General features: G+C 40.4%; 1 protein-coding gene across 1 annotated transcript in view; it reads right to left on the bottom strand.

Annotated features, from left to right (window-relative positions):
- Positions 1–21,101, bottom strand: part of SLC41A2 (solute carrier family 41 member 2) — a 577,519-nt gene that overhangs the window by 243,609 nt on the left and 312,809 nt on the right. Inside the window, exon 7 of the mRNA XM_053716958.1 lies at positions 8,632–8,779. Within this exon, the coding sequence (XP_053572933.1) occupies positions 8,632–8,779 (148 nt within the window). The remainder of the gene's footprint in view (positions 1–8,631; positions 8,780–21,101) is intronic.

The following is a 21,101-nucleotide window of genomic DNA, read 5'->3' as shown; positions in this document are numbered from 1 at the left end:
CCTTTTTTGCACACCTGTGCTAAGGTGATTTTGAGGGTTTTTTTATGCTTATGTTTAAACACTATTGTAAGTCATATTTCACGGAGTGATCCACGCAATTTTTTTTGCGAGGTTATAGCTGTCATTACAGTTCTCACCTGGCTAAACAGACAACCTGTATTTTCTTCAAAGGGGTATGGCCACTATAACAAACTTTATTTTTTGGAGTTAAGTTCCCATTCCCAGTTAAAGGGACAGTCAACACCAGAATTTTTGTTGTTTAAAAAGATGGATAATCCCTTTATTATCCATTCCCCAGTTTTCCATAGCAAACACTTTTATAATAATACACATTTTACATCTGTAATTACCTAATATCTAAGCCTCTGCAGACTGCCCCCTTATTTCAGTTCATTTGACAGACTTGCACTTTAGCCAATCAGTGCTCACTCTTCGGTAAATTCATGTGCATGAGCTCAATGTTATTTATGTGAAACAAATGAACTAATGTCCTCTAGTGGTGAAAAACTGGCAAAATGCTTTCAGATTAGAGGCGGCCTTAAAGGTCTAAGAAAATAGCATATGAAACTCCTAGGTTTAGCTTTCAACTAAGAATACCAAGAGAACAAAGCAAAATTAGTGATAAAAGAAAATTGGAAAGTTGTTTAAAATTGTATGCCCTATCTGAATCATGAAAGCTTTTGTTTTTTTTTTAACTTGACTGTCCCTTTAAATCCTATTTGTAACTTTTTCAACTTCTTTTTTATTTTTATGGGGCTTGGCATTTTGCAAGACCTACACCACTCGAAGGAGCAAGCAATTCTCTTTCACAAGAGGTCTGTAGGTAGGTATTTGCATTTAAACAAGAGGGTGGTGCCAGCTTCAACACTACACATTGACAAATACCACTTTACACTCCGAAAACAGATAGACGACTATCAATCTATATACTTAATATGGGAAGAATGTGTACCAAAATCCACCCCGTTCCTGATAATTAATTTATATGAAGGTTTAGACTGTTCATCCCAAATCCGATCAAAATGCCAATAATATTTCAGTGTCTGACATTCTTATGTGTTTAAATATTAAATAACAATTTATATACCTGTTGTATCTATGACAATCTATTCAAAATGATTTTGAAACCATTGTAAATGTGTAATGATCTACCCTAAGATATTTGTAATGCCATATGCAAAGAAATGTTGTAAACCAAAGCAATTGTGATAGCAATAATCTGTAAAGCCTTTTGATTATCTTATTGTGCCACATCCTTTGTATTGTTTTTGAAAATGTTCAATAAAGATTTTTTTTTTTAAAAAGGTGGGTGGTGCCAGACATTTTTTAAGTAACTTAATTGTGATATAAAGCTTTTCCCCACTGTTGAGCTATTTAGTTTTGCACAATAACCTACATCATTAAGGATGGAGAAGCCTCTAAGACATACCTTTAATCCCTATGTTATGAAACCTAATCTCTAAACGTGGCAAAATTAAACATGTTTAAGTAAAATTAGTTATGCCACTTTCCTCTCTTCTATCTAATCTCAGTTCTTCTTTAAAGGGACAGTCTACACAAAAATTGTTATTGTTTAAAAAGATAGATAATGCCTTTACTACCCATTCCCCAGCTTTGCACAACCAACATTGTTAGATTAATATACTTTATAACATTTAAACCTCAAAATGTCTTCCTGTTTCAAAGGCTCTATTGACAGCCTCTTAATCACATGCTTTTGTATTTGCTTTTCACAACAGGAGACCGATAGTTCATGTGGGCCATATAGATAACAATGTGTTCACGCCCGGGAGAGTTAGCACAACACAGTACTAAATGCAAGTCAATAGATTTTAAAATAGTCAGTCATGTGATCAGGGGGCTGTCAGAAGATGCTTAGATTCAAGGTAATCACAGAGAAAAAAAGTATATTAATATAAACTGTGTTGGTTATGCAAAACTGGGGAATGGGTAATTAAGGGATTATCTATCATAATTTATGTTTACCTGATAAATTTATTTATTTCCGGATATAGTGAGTCCACGGATCATCTTAATTACTGTTGGGATATCACTCCTGTCCAGCAGGAGGCGGCAAAGAGCACCACAGCAAAGCTGTTAAATGCCACCCCCTTACCCATAACCTCCAGTCATTCGACCAGAAGCAAGGAGAAAGGAAGTGACAAAAAGGTGCAGAGGTGCCTGAGGTTTACATAAAAAAGAAACTGTCTGAAAATAAGGGTGGGCCGAGGACTCACTATATCCGGAAATAAATACATTTATCAGGTAAGCATAAATTATGTTTTCTTTCCTAAGATATAGTGAGTCCACGGATCATCTTAATTACTGTTGGGAACCAATACCCAAGCCATAGGACACGGATGATTAGGGAGGGACAAGACAGGTAACCTTAAACAGAAGGCACCACTGCTTGAAGAACCTTTCTCCCAAAAGAAGCCTCAGCTGAAGCAAAAGTATCAAACTTATAAAATTTAAAAAAAAAGCGTGTAAAGATGACCAAGTGGCAGCTTTGCAAATCTGTTCCACAGAAGCTTCATTTTTGAAGGCCCAAGATGAGGAAACAGCCCTTGTGGACTGAACCGTGATTTTCTTAGGAGGCTGCTGTCCAGCAGTCTCATATGCCAAATGAATAACACTCCTCAGTCAAAAAGAAAAAAGGAGCCATAGCTTTCTGACCCTTGCATTTTCCAGAAAACACAACAAAAAAAGAAGAAAACTGGCGAAAATCCTTAGTCGCCTGTAAATAATATTTCAACGCACGAACCACATCCAGGTTGTGCAACAAACGCTCCTTCTGAGAAGAAGGATTAGGACACAAAGAAGGAACAACAATGTCTTGATTAATATTCCTATCCAAAACCACTTTTGGAAGGAAAGCTAAGGCAGTACACAGTACTACCTTATCAGAATGAAAAATAAGGAGATTCACCCTGCAGTGCTGAGAGCTCCGAAACTCTTCTAGCCGAAGAGATAACAACCAAAAACAAAACCTTCCAGGTTAACATTTTAATATCCAAAGAATGCATATGCTCAAACGGAGCCTGTTGAAGAACTCTAAGAACCAAATTAAGACTCCATGGAGGAGTAGCAAACTTAAACGTAGGCCGGATTCTAACCAGGGCCTGACAAAAAGACTGCACCTCTGGCACATCTGCCAGACGCTTGTGCAACAAAATAGATGAACCAGAAATTTGACCCTTCAGGGTACTTGCAGCTAAACCCTTCTCCAGACCCTCCTGGAGAAAAGACAAAATCCTAAGAATCCTAACTCTACTCCAAGAGTAGCCTTTGGATTCACACCAATAAAGATATTTAAGCCATATATTATAGTAAATCTTTCTAGTAACAGGCTTGCGAGCCTGAATCATAGTCTCAATGACCAACTCTGAAAACCCACGCTTAGATAGAATCAAGCGTTCAATCATCAAGCAGTCAGCTTCAGAGAAACGAGATTTGGATGAAGGAAGAGCCCCTGAAGTAGAAGGTCCTTCCTTAACGGAAGATTTCAAGGTGGAAGAAATGACATCTCCACCAGATCCGCATACCAGATTCTGCGAGGCCATGCCGGAGCAATGAGAATCACTGACGCCCTCTCCTGTCCGATTCGAGCAATGACTATTGGAAGGAGAGCAAAGGAGGAAATGCATACGCTAGGCTAGTCCCAAGGAACTGCCAGCACATCTATTAGCACAGCCCGAGGATCTCTCGACCCGTACCTCGGAAGCTTGGCATGACATGAGATCCAGCTCTGGCTGCCCCCACTTGTAAACCAAGTTTTCAAACACCTCCGGGTGAAGTTCCCACTCCCTGGGATGAAACATCTGTCTGCTCAGAAAATCAACCTCCCAGTTGTCCACCCCTGGAATGTGGATTTCAGACAGACAGCAATTATGGGTCGCTGCCCACTGAATAATCCTGGCTACCTCTGTCATGGCTAAGGAACTCAGACTTCCTCCCTCATGATTGATGTAAGCCACTGACGTTATATTGTCCGACTGAAACCTGATAAACTGGGTTGAAGCTAACTGAGGCCAGGCCAGAAGAGCATTGAAGATTGCCCTCAGCTCTAAGATGTTTATGGGAAGAAACGCTTCCTCCCGAGTCCATAGACCCTGAGCCTTTAACGAGCCCCAGACAGCTCCCCATCCCAGCAGGCTGGCATTCGTGGTCACAATCACCCAGGAAGGCCTGCGAAAGCAAGTTCCCTGAGTGAGATGTTCCTGAGACATCCACCACAGAAGAGAATCTCTTGTCACCTGATCCAGAACAATTCGCAGAGACAGATCCGCATAATCCCCAATCCATTGACTGAGCATGTATAACTGCAGAGGCCTGAGATGGAACCGAGCAAATGGAATGATGTCCATAGTTGACACCATCAGACCGATTACCTCCATACACTGAGCCACTAATGGCCGAGGAGAGGACTGAAGGGTAAGACAAGAATTGAAGATCTTTGTTTTTCTGGCTTCTGTCAGAAAAATCTTCATCTCTAGTGAATCGATAATGGTTCCCAAGAATACCACCCTTGGAGATGGAACAAAGAAACTTTTTCCTAAATTCATTCCAACCGTGGGAGCGCAGAAAAGACAACAACAACTCTGAGTGGGAGTTTGCTTGTTGAAAAGATGACGCCTGGACCAGAATGTCGTCCAGATAAAGCGCTACTGCAACACCCCGCAATCAGAGAACTGCCAACAACGCTCCTAGGACCTTTGAGAAAATTCTGGGAGCCGTTGCCAGACCAAAAGGAAGGGTCACAAATTGAAAATGTTTGTTTAACCTCAGAAACTTGTGATAATCTTTGTGGATGGGAATATGTAGATATGCATCCTTTAAATCCACAGTAGTCATGAACTGACCTTCCTGAACCAGAGGAAGGATGAAACGAATAGTGTCCATCTTGAAAGACGGAACTCTGAGGAATTTGTTTACACTCTTGAGATCTAGAATTGGTCGGAAAGATCCCTCTTTTTTGGAAACCACGAACAGATTGGAATTAAAACCCAGACTTTATTCCTGTATTGGAACAGGAACTATTACTCCCAGGTCGGACAGATCCTGAACACATTTTAAAAATGCCTCTCTTTTTATCTGGTTTACAGATAACCTTGAAAGATGGACCCTGCCCCTGGGAGGAAAACTTTTGAACTCCAATTTGTACCCGTGAAACACTACGTCCACTGCCCAGGGATCCGAAACATTCTGAACCCAAGCCTGAGCGAACAGGGAAAGTCTGCCCCCCACAGTATCCGCTCCCAGACCGGGGGCAGACTCCTCATGCTGACTTTGAGTCAGAGACAGGCTTCTTAGACTGCTTCCCCTTGTTCCAGGCCTGATTGGACTTCCAGGAGGACTTGGACTGTCCCTGCTTAGCAGAGGAAGGGGAAGGTTTGCCTGAAAAGTTTCGAAAAGAACAAAAATTACTTTGGTGACCCTTGGTCTTATTTCTCTTATCTTGAGGGAGAGAATGACCCTTACCTCCAGTAATATCAGAAATAATTTCAGCTAATCCTGGCCCAAACAAAGTTTTACCCTTGTAAGGAATAGACAAAAAATTTGATTTTGACGACACATCAGCAGACCAGGACTTCAACCATAAGGCACTGCAAGCCAAAACAGCAAAACCAGAAATTTTTGCTCCCAACCTGATGACCTGTAAAGAGGCATCCGTGATAAATGAATTATCTAACCTAAGAGCCTTAATCCTATCTTGGATCTCCTCCATAGTCGCATACGTCTGAATAGAATCAGACAAAGCATCAAACCAATATGCTGCCGCACTGGTAACAGTAGTAATACACACCGCAGGCTGCCATTCCAGACCCTGATGAACACAAATCCTTTTAAGCAATGCTTCCAACTTCTTATCCATAGTATCTTTAAAGGAACAGCTATCCTCAATGGGAATAGTGGTCCTCTTAGCCAAGGTGGAAATCGCTCCCTCCACCTTGGGGACTGTCTGCCAAGACTACCTAACAGAATCAGCAATTGAAAACATTTTCTTAAAAATAGGAGAAGGGGAAAAAGGAACCCCTAGCTTCTCCCACTCCTGTGCAATAATCTCAGAAGCACAGTCAGGAACAGGAAAAACCTCCACCTCTGAGGGAACATCAAAATACTTGTTAAGTTTATTAGATTTCTTTGGAATAACTAGTAACGTAGTATCAGAATCCTCCAAAAGAGCCAAAACCTCTGTAAGAAGCGCACAAAGGTGTTCAAGCTTAAATCTAAAAATCACTGCTTCAGAATCAGAAGAAACAACCATACTCTCTGAATCTGAAATTTCCCCCTCAGACGCTATGGAAGAATCCTCCCCCTCAGACCTATGGGAAGGAACATTCAGCATAGCCATACTTGATTCAGATACCTTGACAACTGAATCCTTATATCTCCTTATACGCTTTTCCTGAAACACAGGAAAAACCGCCAGGGCATTAGTTACCGCAGAGGATATCTGGGTAGAAATGTCCTGCAAGGAAACAAAAATTGGAGTAGAAACACTGGGCACTGCATGAGATGAAACTGAATAGACGCATGAGGAGAAAGCTGCGGCATATTCTGAACAGGAGACCCCTGAACAGCATCCATCCCAGCTAATGATGGCTCAGGAAAAATCTTTTCCCTACACTGTAAGGTCCTTTCAATACATGAGGCACAAAAAGGCATTGGAGGTTCCACATTAGAATCAAAACACAAGCTGCATGTAACATCTTGCAAAGCTTCTTCCATCTTTACCAAAAACAAATCAAATTGGCTTAAAAAAAAATTAAAAACAAAAAAAACCTTACTGTCACTTTTAAACTGCAACTTTTTTACTGCCAAAAATATGATTGCTTTAAAAATTAAAAAACACCTTCAGGCAGGCTCCTTACCTCAACATACCCTGCTGAAGTGGCTAAAAGACCGGCTTCCATTACAGTGGGGGGGGGGGGGGGGGAACTTTTAAAAAACCACAGAGAGCCTCTCCTGAGTGTCATACAGTGCCCAAATACAAACCCACACTGGTTTAACAGTCCCTGTACCCATCAAAGTGCCAAACTCTCTTTTAATAAAGAAATAAAAACCGGCACTTACCGGAGTCACATCTGCCCGACAGCAGGGCAGCTCACAGATATGGAAAGGCTTCCTCCCTCCATAGACCCGTGGAATAGATGAAGGACTGACTAAAGTTAATCAGGCATTCAGGGTAGGGCAGAACCAAACATGAAAGGCACGGTGAAATTAAAAATCCCACCAGTTTTCAAGTGCTCAAAAGCCACCACAGCTCTACTTAAAGGGACACTGGACCCCAAATTTTTCTTTCGTGATTCATATAGAGCATGCAATTTTAAGCAACTTTCTAATTTACTCCTATTATACATTTTTCTTCATTCTCTTGCTATCTATCTTTATCTAAAAAAGAAGGCATCTAAACTAAGGAGCCAGCCAATTTTTGGTTCAGTACCATGGACAGCACTTGTTTATTGGTGCTGCCCAATCAGCAAGGACAACCCAGGTTGTTCACCAAAAATGGGCCGGCATCTAAACTAACATTCTTGCTTTTCAAATTAAGATACCAAGAGAATGAAGAAAATTTGATAGTAGGAGTAAATTAGAAAGTTGCTTAAAATTGTGTGCTTTATCTGAATCACAAAAGAAAAAAATTGGGTTCAGTGTCCCTTTAAGAGACTGATGTGGAACACAGCTACACCCCAGTAAAAAAAACAGAACAAACAGCTCTGCTTTAAAAATAATAAACTCTTGATTGAAGAATCTACAGACACCTAAAAACATTACCACCTCCTTGCATAGGCAAAGAGAATGACTGGAGGTTATGGGTAAGGGGGTGGTATTTGACAACTTTGCTGTGGTGCAGTTTGCCGCCTCCTGCTGGACAGGAGTGATATCCCAATAGTAATTAAGATGATCCGTGGACTCACTATATCTTAGGAAAGAACATAAAAATGATATTGTAGACTGTCCCTTTAAGGTCACTTGTTTCCTTTCCCCCTTAAACAATTCCTATCACTTCCTTTGTGATGCCTGCCTTACCAATGCAATGTTTGCCACTTGCCCAAGCTCACTACAGTCCTCCATTTATGCTTCTACATACCACGGTTTTAGTCTTTACTCTCTTGGGTTAATCTTCTACAATGGGTGAGAAAACTTTAGCAAAGTTCATGTTCAGTGGTCTGAGCACAAGGAATGTTTAGCATAAGGGCTTTGATAACCCAGCAATACATTAAAGGGACATTAAACCCCAATTTTTTTTTCATGATTTAGGTAAAACATACAATTTTAAACTTCTTTCCAGATTATTTCTATTATCTAATTTCCTTCATTCCCTTTGTATCAATTGTTGAAGGAGCAGCAATGCACTAGTGGTTTCTAACTGAACACATGGGTGAGCCAATGACTATCAGTATATATATGCAGCCACCAATCAGCAGCTAGAACCTAGGTTATTTACTGATCCTGAGCTTTCCTATATAAACCTTTCAGCAAAGGATGACAAGAGAAGGAAGCAAATTAAATAATAGAGGGAAATTGTATTATTATGACTTTACTGTCCCTTTAAGGTGATGTACTTATGAATGCCAAGTACATAGATGGTATGATAGTTATGGAAGCACAAAGGAGGAGACTTACCTGCTAATGAGCATTGCGGTAATGACTGGCTCCCAACCAGAATGAAGAACAGTTCTTGTTGCTGGATGTTTAGATGCAATTACAATCCATATTGGAGTTAGAGCCATGAAGAATGCTCCAACCAAAGGAGCAACAAATGAATATGTACCTAGGAAAGAGGAGGAAATGAGTGAATAGTATTACTAGCACAATCAGAACTATTTCACTAAAATGGTTTTCAGAGTAAAATAAAATAAAAACAGAATTTATGCTTACCTGATAAATTACTTTCTCCAACGGTGTGTCCGGTCCACGGCGTCATCCTTACTTGTGGGATATTCTCTTCCCCAACAGGAAATGGCAAAGAGTCCCAGCAAAGCTGGTCACATGATCCCTCCTAGGCTCCGCCCACCCCAGTCATTCGACCGACGGACAGGAGGAAATATATATAGGAGAAACCATATGATACCGTGGTGACTGTAGTTAGAGAAAATAATTCATCAGACCTGATTAAAAAACCAGGGCGGGCCGTGGACCGGACACACCGTTGGAGAAAGTAATTTATCAGGTAAGCATAAATTCTGTTTTCTCCAACATTGGTGTGTCCGGTCCACAGCGTCATCCTTACTTGTGGGAACCAATACCAAAGCTTTAGGACACGGATGAAGGGAGGGAGCAAATCAGGTCACCTAAATGGAAGGCACCACGGCTTGCAAAACCTTTCTCCCAAAAATAGCCTCCGAAGAAGCAAAAGTATCAAATTTGTAAAATTTGGCAAAAGTGTGCAGTGAAGACCAAGTCGCTGCCTTACATATCTGGTCAACAGAAGCCTCGTTCTTGAAGGCCCATGTGGAAGCCACAGCCCTAGTGGAGTGAGTTGTGATTCTTTCAGGAGGCTGCCGTCCGGCAGTCTCATAAGCCAATCGGATAATGCTTTTAAGCCAAAAGGAAAGAGAGGTAGAAGTCGCTTTTTGACCTCTCCTTTTACCAGAATAAACAACAAACAAGGAAGATGTTTGTCTGAAATCTTTAGTAGCCTCTAAATAGAATTTTAGAGCACGGACTACGTCCAAATTGTGTAACAAACGTTCCTTCTTTGAAACTGGATTCGGACACAAAGAAGGTACAACTATCTCCTGGTTAATATTTTTGTTGGAAACAACTTTCGGAAGAAAACCAGGCTTAGTACGCAAAACCACCTTATCTGCATGGAACACCAGATAGGGCGGAGAACACTGCAGAGCAGATAACTCTGAAACTCTTCTAGCAGAAGAAATTGCAACCAAAAACAAAACTTTCCAAGATAATAACTTAATATCTACGGAATGTAAGGGTTCAAACGGAACCCCTTGAAGAACTGAAAGAACTAGATTTAGACTCCAGGGAGGAGTCAAAGGTCTGTAAACAGGCTTGATCCTAACCAGAGCCTGAACAAATGCTTGAACATCTGGCACAGCTGCCAGTCTTTTGTGAAGTAAAACAGATAAAGCAGAGATCTGTCCCTTCAGAGAACTTGCAGATAATCCTTTCTCCAAACCTTCTTGTAGAAAAGGATAGAATCTTAGGAAATTTTATCTTGTTCCATGGGAATCCTTTAGATTCACACCAACAGATATATTTTTTCCATATTTTATGGTAAATTTTTCTAGTTACAGGCTTTCTAGCCTGAATCAGAGTATCTATTACAGAATCTGAAAACTCACGCTTTGATAAAATCAAGCGTTCAATCTCCAAGCCGTCAGTTGGAGGGAAACCAGATTCGGATGTTCGAATGGACCCTGAACAAGAAGGTCCTGTCTCAAAGGTAGCTTCCATGGTGGAGCCGATGACATATTCACCAGGTCTGCATACCAAGTCCTGCGTGGCCACGCAGGAGCTATCAAGATCACAGAGGCCCTCTCCTGATTGATCCTGGTTACCAGCCTGGGGATGAGAGGAAACGGTGGGAATACATAAGCTAGGTTGAAGGTCCAAGGTGCTACTAGTGCATCTACTAGGGTCGCCTTGGGATACCTGGATCTGGACCCGTAGCAAGGAACCTTGAAGTTCTGACGAGACGCCATCAGATCCATGTCTGGAATGCCCCATAATTGAGTTATTTGGGCAAAGATTTCCGGATGGAGTTCCCACTCCCCCGGATGGAATGTCTGACGACTCAGAAAATCCGCTTCCCAATTTTCCACTCCTGGGATGTGGATCGCAGACAAGTGGCAGGAGTGATCCTCCGCCCATTGAATTATCTTGGTCACTTCTTTCATCGCCAGGGAAGTCCTTGTTCCCCCCTGATGATTGATATATGCAACGGTCGTCATGTTGTCTGACTGAAACCTTATGAATTTGGCCTTTGCTAGTTGAGGCCAAGCTCTGAGAGCATTGAATATCGCTCTCAGTTCAAGAATGTTTATCGGGAGAAGAGACTCTTCCAGAGACCATAGACCCTGAGCTTTCAGGGATTCCCAGACCGCGCCCCAGCCCACTAGGCTGGCGTCGGTCGTGACAATGACCCACTCTGGTCTGCGGAAGCTCATTCCCTGTGACAGATTGTCCAGGGTCAGCCACCAACGGAGTGAATCTCTGGTCTTTTGATCTACTTGAATCGTCGGAGACAAGTCTGTATAATCCCCATTCCACTGTCTGAGCATGCACAGTTGTAATGGTCTTAGATGAATTCGTGCAAAAGGAACTATGTCCATTGTTGCAACCATCAATCCTATTACTTCCATGCACTGCGCTATGGAAGGACGAGGAACAGAATGAAGTACTTGACAAGAGCTTAGAAGTTTTGATTTTCTGACCTCTGTCAGAAAAATCCTCATTTCTAAGGAATCTATTATTGTTCCCAAGAAGGGAACTCTTGTTGACGGGGACAGAGAACTTTTTTCTTTGTTCACCTTCCATCCGTGAGATCTGAGAAAGGCTAGGACGATGTCCGTATGAGCCTTTGCTTTTGACAGGGACGACGCTTGAATCAGGATGTCGTCCAAGTAAGGTACTACTGCAATGCCCCATTGGTCTTAGAACCGCTAGAAGGGACCCTAGTACCTTTGTGAAAATCCTTGGAGCAGTGGCTAATCCAAATGGAAGTGCCATAAACTGGTAATGCTTGTCCAGAAAAGCGAACCTTAGGAACTGATGATGTTCCTTGTGGATAGGAATATGTAGGTACGCATCCTTTAAATCCACGGTAGTCATAAATTGATTTTCCTGGATAGTAGGTAGGATTGTTCGAATAGTTTCCATTTTGAACGATGGTACCCTGAGAAATTTGTTTAGGATCTTTAGATCCAAAATTGGTCTGAATGTTCCCTCTTTTTTGGGAACTATGAACAGATTGGAATAAAATCCCATTCCTTGTTCTCTTATTGGAACTGGATGTATCACTCCCATCTTTAACAGGTCTTCTACACAATGTAAGAATGCCTGTCTCTTTATTTGGTTTGAAGATAATTGAGACCTGTGGAACCTTCGCCTTGGGGGTAGTTCCTTGAATTCCAGGAGATAACCTTGAGAAACTATTTCTAGCGCCCAAGGATCCTGAACATCTCTTGCCCAAGCCTGAGCAAAGAGAGAAAGTCTGCCCCCCACTAGATCCGGTCCCGGATCGGGGGCTATCCCTTCATGCTGTTTTGGTAGCAGTGGTAGGCTTCTTGGCCTGCTTACCCTTGTTCCAGCCTTGCATTGGTTTCCAGGCTGGTTTGGGTTATGAAGTATTACCCTCTTGCTTAGAGGATACAGAATTAGAGACTGGTCCGTTTCTGCGAAAGGGACGAAAATTAGTCTTATTATTAGCCTTAAAAGACCTATCCTGTGGGAGGGCGTGGCCCTTTCCCCAGTGATGTCTGAAATAATCTCTTTCAAATCAGGTCCAAATAATGTTTTACCTTTGAAAGGAATGTTAAGCAATTTTGTCTTGGAAGACACATCCGCTGACCAAGACTTTAGCCAAAGCACTCTGCGCGCCACGACAGCAAACCCTGAATTTTTCGCCGCTAATCTAGCTAATTGCAAAGCGGCATCTAAAACAAAAGAGTTAGCCAATTTAAGTGCTTGAACTCTGTCCATAACCTCCTCATACGAAGATTCTTTACTGAGCGATTTTTCTAGTTCCTCGAACCAGAAACACGCTGCCGTAGTGACAGGAACAATGCATGAAATTGGTTGTAGAAGGTAACCTTGCTGTACAAAAATCTTTTTAAGCAAACCCTCTAATTTCTTATCCATAGGATCTTTGAAAGCACAACTATCTTCGATAGGAATAGTAGTGCGTTTGTTTAGAGTAGAAACCGCCCCCTCGACCTTGGGGACTGTCTGCCATAAGTCCTTTCTGGGGTCGACTATAGGAAATAATTTCTTAAATATAGGGGGGGGAACAAAAGGTATGCCGGGCCTTTCCCACTCTTTATTTACTATGTCCGCCACCCGCTTGGGTATAGGAAAAGCGTCGGGGGGCACCGGAACCTCTAGGAACTTGTCCATCTTACATAATTTCTCTGGAATGACCAAATTGTCACAATCATCCAGAGTAGATAACACCTCCTTAAGCAGTGCACGGAGATGTTCTAATTTAAATTTAAATGTCACAACATCAGGTTCAGCTTGATGAGAAATTTTTCCTGAATCTGAAATTTCTCCATCAGACAAAACCTCCCTCATGGCCCCTTGAGATTGGTGTGAGGGTATGTCAGAACAGTTATCATCAGCGTCCTCTTGCTCTTCAGTGTTTAAAACAGAGCAATCGCGCTTTCTCTGATAAGTAGGCATTTTGGATAAAAGATTTGCTATGGAGTTATCCATTACAGCCGTTAATTGTTGCATGGTAATAAGTATTGGCGCACTAGATGTACTAGGGGCCTCCTGTGTGGGCATAACTGGTGTAGACACAGTAGGGGATGATGTAGTATCATGTTTACTCCCCTCATTTGAGGAATCATCTTGGGCAATATCATTATATGTTGCATTACTGTCCTTACTTTGTTTGGACACTATGGCACAATTATCACATAAATTTAAATGGGGAGACACATTGGCTTTCATACATATAGAACATAGCTTATCTGATGGTACAGACATGTTAAACAGGCTTAAACTTGTCAACAAAGCACAAAAAACGTTTTAAAATAAAACCGTTACTGTCACTTTAAATTTCAAACTGAAAACACTTTATTACTGAATATGTGAAAAAGTATGAAGGAATTGTTCAAATTCACCAAAATTTCACCACAGTGTCTTAAAGCATTAAAAGTATTGCACACCAAATTTCAGAGCTTTAACCCTTAAATTAACGGAACCGGAGCCGTTTTTACATTTAACCCCTATACAGTCCCAGAATGAGGCTCTGTCTATTACTAGAAAGGCCCCCATCTGAAAAAGGTGTCCAACACAGTGCCTGCCGTTTTTCTAAACGTTCCCCAAGATTATAATACCAATAATTAGTTAGAATCTGCATAATATGCCTAGTAAAGCAATTGTTTTAGCCCAGAAAAATGTCTACCAGTTTTTAAGCCCTTTTTGAAGCCCTTTATTCTTTTATGTTTAACTAAGAAAATGGCTTACCGGTCCCCATGAGGGGAAATGACAGCCTTCCAGCATTACATGGTCTTGTTAGAAATATGGCTAGTCATACCTTAAGCAGAAAAGACTGCTAACTGTTTCCCCCAACTGAAGTTACTTCATCTCAACAGTCCTGTGTGGAAACAGCAATCGATTTTAGTTACTGTCTGCTAAAAATCATCTTCCTCTTACAAACAGAAATCTTCATCCTTTTCTGTTTCAGAGTAAATAGTACATACCAGCACTATTTTAAAATAACAAACACTTGATAGAAGAATAAAACTACAAAAAACTCTTAACCATCTCCGTGGAGATGTTGCCTGTGCAACGGCAAAGAGAATGACTGGGGTGGGCGGAGCCTAGGAGGGATCATGTGACCAGCTTTGCTGGGACTCTTTGCCATTTCCTGTTGGGGAAGAGAATATCCCACAAGTAAGGATGACGCCGTGGACCGGACACACCAATGTTGGAGAAAAAAGAAGATGATTAACAGATATCAGAAATAACAAATAAACTGTACTATGATTGCTACAAAGGGGGCAAGTGAATGAGAACTGAAGTGTGTAAAAATGCACTTCAGTTTTGAATAGAAGCATTTTTGTAATACACATACTAGCCAAAAGCTATCCGTTTGTCATAGCGTTTACTCTGCACACAGAGGTTATATACATAGGCTTCTACTCATAGGGCAAGTAGTGAAATGTAGGATTAAATCTGCGTTATTTCCATATTTGATACAACCCGAAAGCCACTTTATGAGCATGCATGATGTGTCAATGAGGGTGCATGTACATATCTTATGCAGATCAAAAACTACCAATGTTTACTTACTTTGGCTCATTTCCATACACAGCATACAGCAACGAAGGCTGTCCCTTAAAGGGACATGAAACCCCAAATTTTTTCTTTCGATATTCAGAAAGAGATTTTAAACAACTTTCTAATTTACTTATATTATTTAATCGTCTTCCTTCTCTTGTTATCCTTTGCTTAAAGGTTTATCTAGGAAAGCTAAGGAGCAGCAGAGAACCTAGGTTCTGCTGATTGGTTGCTGCATATATATACCGATAGCCATTGGCACACCCGTGTGCTCAGTTAGAAACCAGTAGTGCATTGCTGCTCCTTGAACACATTATACCAAGAGAATGAAGCAAATTTGATAATAGAAGTAAACTGGAAAGTTGTTTAAAATTGTACGTTCTACCTAAATCATGAAATCATTTTTTAGTGTTTCATGTCCCTGTAATGTATGGGCCTACACAAATCCCTATGCCTGATACCCCAGCATTTTAGGTGGTTATAAGACACCTCCTCTTACTGACAATGACAATCTATAAAGCATTAGAAGAAAATGCCAGGGAAGACTGCTGACTGCTACAGGGGGGATAAGCAAATTTCGGTAGTAAGATTTCATTTTCAGTTATCTTAGTTCACCCTTATAGCATTCACAAGCAAAGAGTTTTAAAGCAGTAAAATCTAAGTGTGGGCACAAAGACAAAACATACAAAAGACAGCTAGTATTATGATGAAAACATATAAACATATTTATTTAGCATCAGATAAAGAAACACATACAGATCATGTTGAATAAATGTGTCCAAATTAGTGGCTTTCCACAAAAGGTATTATAATATATTTGTTTTAAATGTTTGTAAACTTTTAAGTGTGACAGACTTTTTTTTATAAATATACCCATAGCTTACCTAATGTTCATTTGCTCTTATGTTAATGTAAACTTAAACTATTACTTCTACACAATATTGTATTTAAAAGTTATTAGGTTTATTAATGTACACCCACTATGGATACTGCTAGAAACCTTATAGCTGTGAGTTTGCAACTGCATTTCCAGATTAGCGAGCATTGATAAACAGGAGGAATTAGAATACTGGGCAAATGAAACCAAGGCTCAAATGCACTTATATATATATATATATATATATATATATATATAAATACACACACACACACACATATACATACACATACGTGTTTATATGTGTACATATGTATGTAAATAGTTACATATATACCCATACAAATACATATGTACACAAATATAAACATACACACATATACACATTTAGACATGTATATCTAACTTTTTTTATGCAATATTTATTTTAAATAACTTTTATTAGAAGGTATTATGTGTAACTATATTTAAATTTATTTTTGAATATTTTAGTTCTGAAGTAACGCTAACCCGAGTTAAATTCAATTGCGCTCGAGCAAATGCGTTTACTTTCAACTTGTAATACGTGTGCTACTTCCGACACCCCTTTTCGCTGGCGCACAACAGTTAGCGTAATCTAGACCACGACGTAAAGGGACAGTCAAGTCCCAAAAAAACTTTCATGTTTCAAATAGGGCATGTCATTTTAAACAACTTTCCAATTTACTTTTATCACCAATTTTGCTTTGTTCTTTTGGTATTCTTAGTTGAAAGCTAGACCTAGGAAGGCTCATATGATAATTGCTAAGCCCTTGAAGGCCGCCTCTAATCACATGCTTTTGTATTTGCTTTTCACAGCAGGGGAGAGCTAGTTCAGGTAAACCCCATAGATAACATTGTAAGCATGCCCGTGAATTGTGGCAGACACTGCACTAATTGGCTAAAATAAAAGTCAATAGATAATAAATAAAATGTCATGTGATCAGGGGGCTGTCAGAACATGTTTAGATACAAGGTAATCACAGAGGTAAAAAGTGTATTATAACTGTGTTGGTTATGCAAAACTTGGAAATGGGAAATAAAGGGATTATCTATCTTTTAAAACAACAAAAATTCTGGTGTTAACTGTCCCTTTAATCAAAAGGGCCCTGCTGGCGAAGACAGCCAAAGCTGTATTTTTTTGCATAAATGCAGAAGATTTCAATGATTGCATCACAAATAAAAAAAGAGTGTGCCAACCACAAGCAACAAATGCGTTCCTGAATATGCTCTAAGGATGATTTGTCTGAAACCTATTCAGATTAAGAATCACACCAAAGAGGTGCTGCACCTGCAGTACAAGCCATACCAAAAGCTGGTTGAAATAACACACCCTCCCCCCCTGCAGGAAGCCTTCCAAAGGAAATCTTCCAGGTTCCTATCCATAGGTTTTCTGAAATAAGTGCCGTCTTCCAGATGGGTTGTTATTCATCTAGCTAAGGAAGAGATAGCACCTTAGGAATGGTTTCCCAAAGTTCCAAATCAGACTCTGGAATAGGAAACAGTTTTTTAAATTTAGGAGAAAGAATAAAGGGAACCCCAGTGCTTGCCCGGTTCCTTGGAAATTTTTTCTGTGACCAGGACAGGAACTGGAAAAACCTCAACTGACTTAGAATTGGGCTTAAAGATAATCTATTATTACTTTAAAGTGAAGGTACATTTTGATGAATTAGTGCCCGGTTTCTTATAAACCTATTAAAAACAAGGGCACTTTAATTCATCAAAATTGACATTTTACTGTTTTCTTCAAAAACTTACCTTTTAATCCTGAATGCCTCTCCAGCGATTATCCTGGTCGTCGGAAGCCTCTGCAGACGTCAGAAATGACTAATCAGGCTTCCTCCAATCTCAGCTTCCCCCCAGGGGAAATTTTGGATTGATGCAACGCTGTGATAGGAGGAAGCCGGATTCGTCATTTTGGACCCCCGAAGACAGCTTGCGACAGGCGGAGGAAGTGCTGGAGTGGCTGTCAGGATTGAAAAGTAACTTTTTGAAGAAAACAGTGAAATGTCAACTTTGATGAATTAAAGTGCCCTTGTTTTTAATAGGTTTATTAAAAATCGAGCACTAATTCATCAAAATGGAACTTCACTTTAAAGTCTTATCCTCAGCAGTTTTAAGGTCCTGAACACCTAAAGTCTTCAAAACTTCCTTAAGTAAGGAACGTAAATGCTCTAGCTTAAAATGAAAGATATACTCCATAGATTCCTGAATCGAATTTGAGGAAAATTCCTCAGAAGACCGTTCACCCTCAGAAAGAGGAGAATCATCAGATACAAGAACTGGTTTGATTGCCGCAGAAACAGTAGGTACATCACCTCTAGTAGAGGAACATAAAGAAACTTGTAGACAGCATAACTGCCATAACCTCAGAAATAGCGGATTGTAAGTGATTTTTAGCATGTGGGAGAAAATACGTAATGCCACCCTAAATAGTATAAAAATCCCTCTGTAGAGAACAGCGTGACTGTAGCAAAAGGTGGCTGACACCAAACTGAGGGAGGGAACTGAGGGAGAGCGCGCACAAATGACTGTAAAGGTGGGAAGAATTTTAACGCCCTTCGCTTCAGAGGAAAACATAATATATGCTTACCTGATAAATTATTTTCTTTCTTGGCAGTGAGAGTCCACAAAATCATTCATTTACCTATGGAAAAGTAGAGAGATACAAGGGGCATTGAGGTGCCAAAGACTGCAGCCACTACATTAATTCCAGGCGAGTTTGTGGATTATCACTACCAAGAAAGAAAATAATTTAAAAAGTAAGCATAAATTATGTTTTTATTCAAATGGCAGTGAGAGTCCACAAAATCATTAATTTACCTATGGGAAACTAATACCCAAGCTGTGGAAGACACAAAATGAATAGGGAGGGAAAGGAAGGTAGTCCTAAGAACTAGGCACCACCGATTGAAGAACCTTTCTCCACAAGACGCCTCAGCTGAAGTAATAATATAAAATTTGTAAAAAATAAATAAATAAAAGTATGCAAAGAAGACCAAGTAGCAGCCTTACAAAACTGAAGCCTCATTCTTAATAGCCCAGGAAGAAGAGACAGCACGGGTAGAATGTGCAGTAATTCGAGAGGGAGGCTGCTGACCTGCTTCCAAATATGCCATGCAAATAACATTTCTGAGCCAGAAGGACAAATTAACAGCAGTGACTTTCTGCCCTTTGCGCTTCAAGCAGAAGAAATAGCCAAAAAAACAACACTTTCCAAGATAAAAGTTTATCAATAGAATGCATAGGCTCAAACGGAGCCAGTTGAAGAACTCTCAAAACAAGATTGAGGCTCCATGAAGGAGCAACACATTTAAAAACAGGTCTGATTCTATCCAACGCCTGATCAAAAGACTAAACATCTGGCCGTTGCATGTAACAAAACAGAAAGAGCAGAGCTCTGCCCTTTAAGAGAACTAGCTGACAGGCCTTTCTCTAACCCATCCTAAAGAAATTGAAGAATCTGCGGGGTCTTCACCTTATACCAGGGAAACCCCCTGTCCACACACCAAGACATACAAGTTCTCCACACTTTGTGGTAAATACGTCTGGTGACAAGCTTTCGGGCCTGAACCAAAGTATCAATCCTCTCTGGGACAAAACTAAGTGTTCAATCTCCATGCATTCAGCCTCAGAGAATCTAGATTTTGATAAAAGAACGGCCTCTGTGTCAGAAGGGTCTCTAAGGTAACCCCCATGGAGGAGCAGATGACATTCTCACTAGATCGGCATACCAAGCCCGGCGTGGCCATGCTGGAGCTAGCAGAATTGCAGAAATTCCCTCCTGTTTGATTCAAGCTACTACTCGAGGAAAGAGGACAGTTGGAGGAAAAATATATACTAGATTAAAGTTCCATTGAATTGCTAAAGTGCCCACAAACTCCGCTTGATACTTATCTGACATTTGTGGCTGCAATGCTTTCAGGACAATATGCGTCCTGCAGATTTAATTGGTTTTAACAAATGTATGTTATTCAAAGTAGAATCAGTTTGCCCTCGTGCACAATTATGTAATGTATTGCCTTACATCTGTTCTGAGATCTCATTCTAGAGAACATAGTGCTCAGATGCCCATGCCCCTTTCTCCAGCTATACAGAGAAAACAATTTATACAGTTTACAATTTACTTCTATAATCAAATTCTTTGTTGAAGAGATACTTGGATAGGTAACGTGCACATGTCTGGAACTCTACATGGCAGGAAAAAGTGCTGCCATCTAGTGTTTTTGCAAAGGTATAATATTCCTACAAAATGGCTACCATATAGTGCTGCAGACACATGCACACTCATGAGCATATCTCCTGCTTTTCAACAAAAGGATACCAAGAAAACAAAGAACATTTTATAATAGAAGGAGATTGAATAGTTGTTTAAAATGAAATTTTCTATGTGAATCACAAAAAACATAATTTATGCTTACCTGATAAATTTATTTCTCTTGTAGTGTATCCAGTCCACGGATCATCCATTACTTATGGGATATATTCTCATTCCCAACAGGAAGTTGCAAGAGTCCACCCACAGCAAAGCTGCTATATAGCTCCTCCCCTAACTGCCATTACCAGTCATTCGACCGAAAACATGCAGAGAAAGGAAAACCATAGGGTGCAGTGGTGACTGTAGTTTAATGGAAAAATTACCTGCCTTAAAGTGACAGGGCGGGCCGTGGACTGGATACACTACAAGAGAAATAAATTTATCAGGTAAGCATAAATTATGTTTTCTCTTGTTAAGTGTATCCAGTCCACGGATCATCCATTACTTATGGGATACCAATACCAAAGCTAAAGTACACGGATGATGGGAGGGACAAGGCAGGTACTTAAACGGAAGTTACCACTGCCTGTAAAAAACCCTTTCTCCCAAAAATAGCCTCCGAAGAAGCAAGGTATCAAATTTGTTAAATTTGAAAAAGTATGAAACGCAGACCAAGACTCCGTCTTGTAATCTGTTCAACAGAAGCCACATTTAAAAAAGGCCCAAGTGAAAACCACAGCTCTAGTAGAATGAGCTGTAATCCCTTCAGGAGGCTGCTGTCCAGCAGTCTCATAAGCTAAATGAATTATGCTTTTTAACCAAAAAGACAGAGAGGTTGCTGAAGTCCTTTGACCTCTCCTCTGTCCAGAATAGACAACAAACAAGGTGAATGTTTGATGAAAATCTGTAGTAGCTTGTAAGTAAAACTTTAAAACACGAACCACGTCCAAATTGTGTAATAGACGTTCC

This window comes from Bombina bombina, chromosome 6 (genome assembly GCF_027579735.1).
Source record: "Bombina bombina isolate aBomBom1 chromosome 6, aBomBom1.pri, whole genome shotgun sequence".
Lineage (NCBI taxonomy): Eukaryota > Metazoa > Chordata > Amphibia > Anura > Bombinatoridae > Bombina > Bombina bombina.
This window is presented reverse-complemented; position numbering and strand designations above follow the sequence as displayed.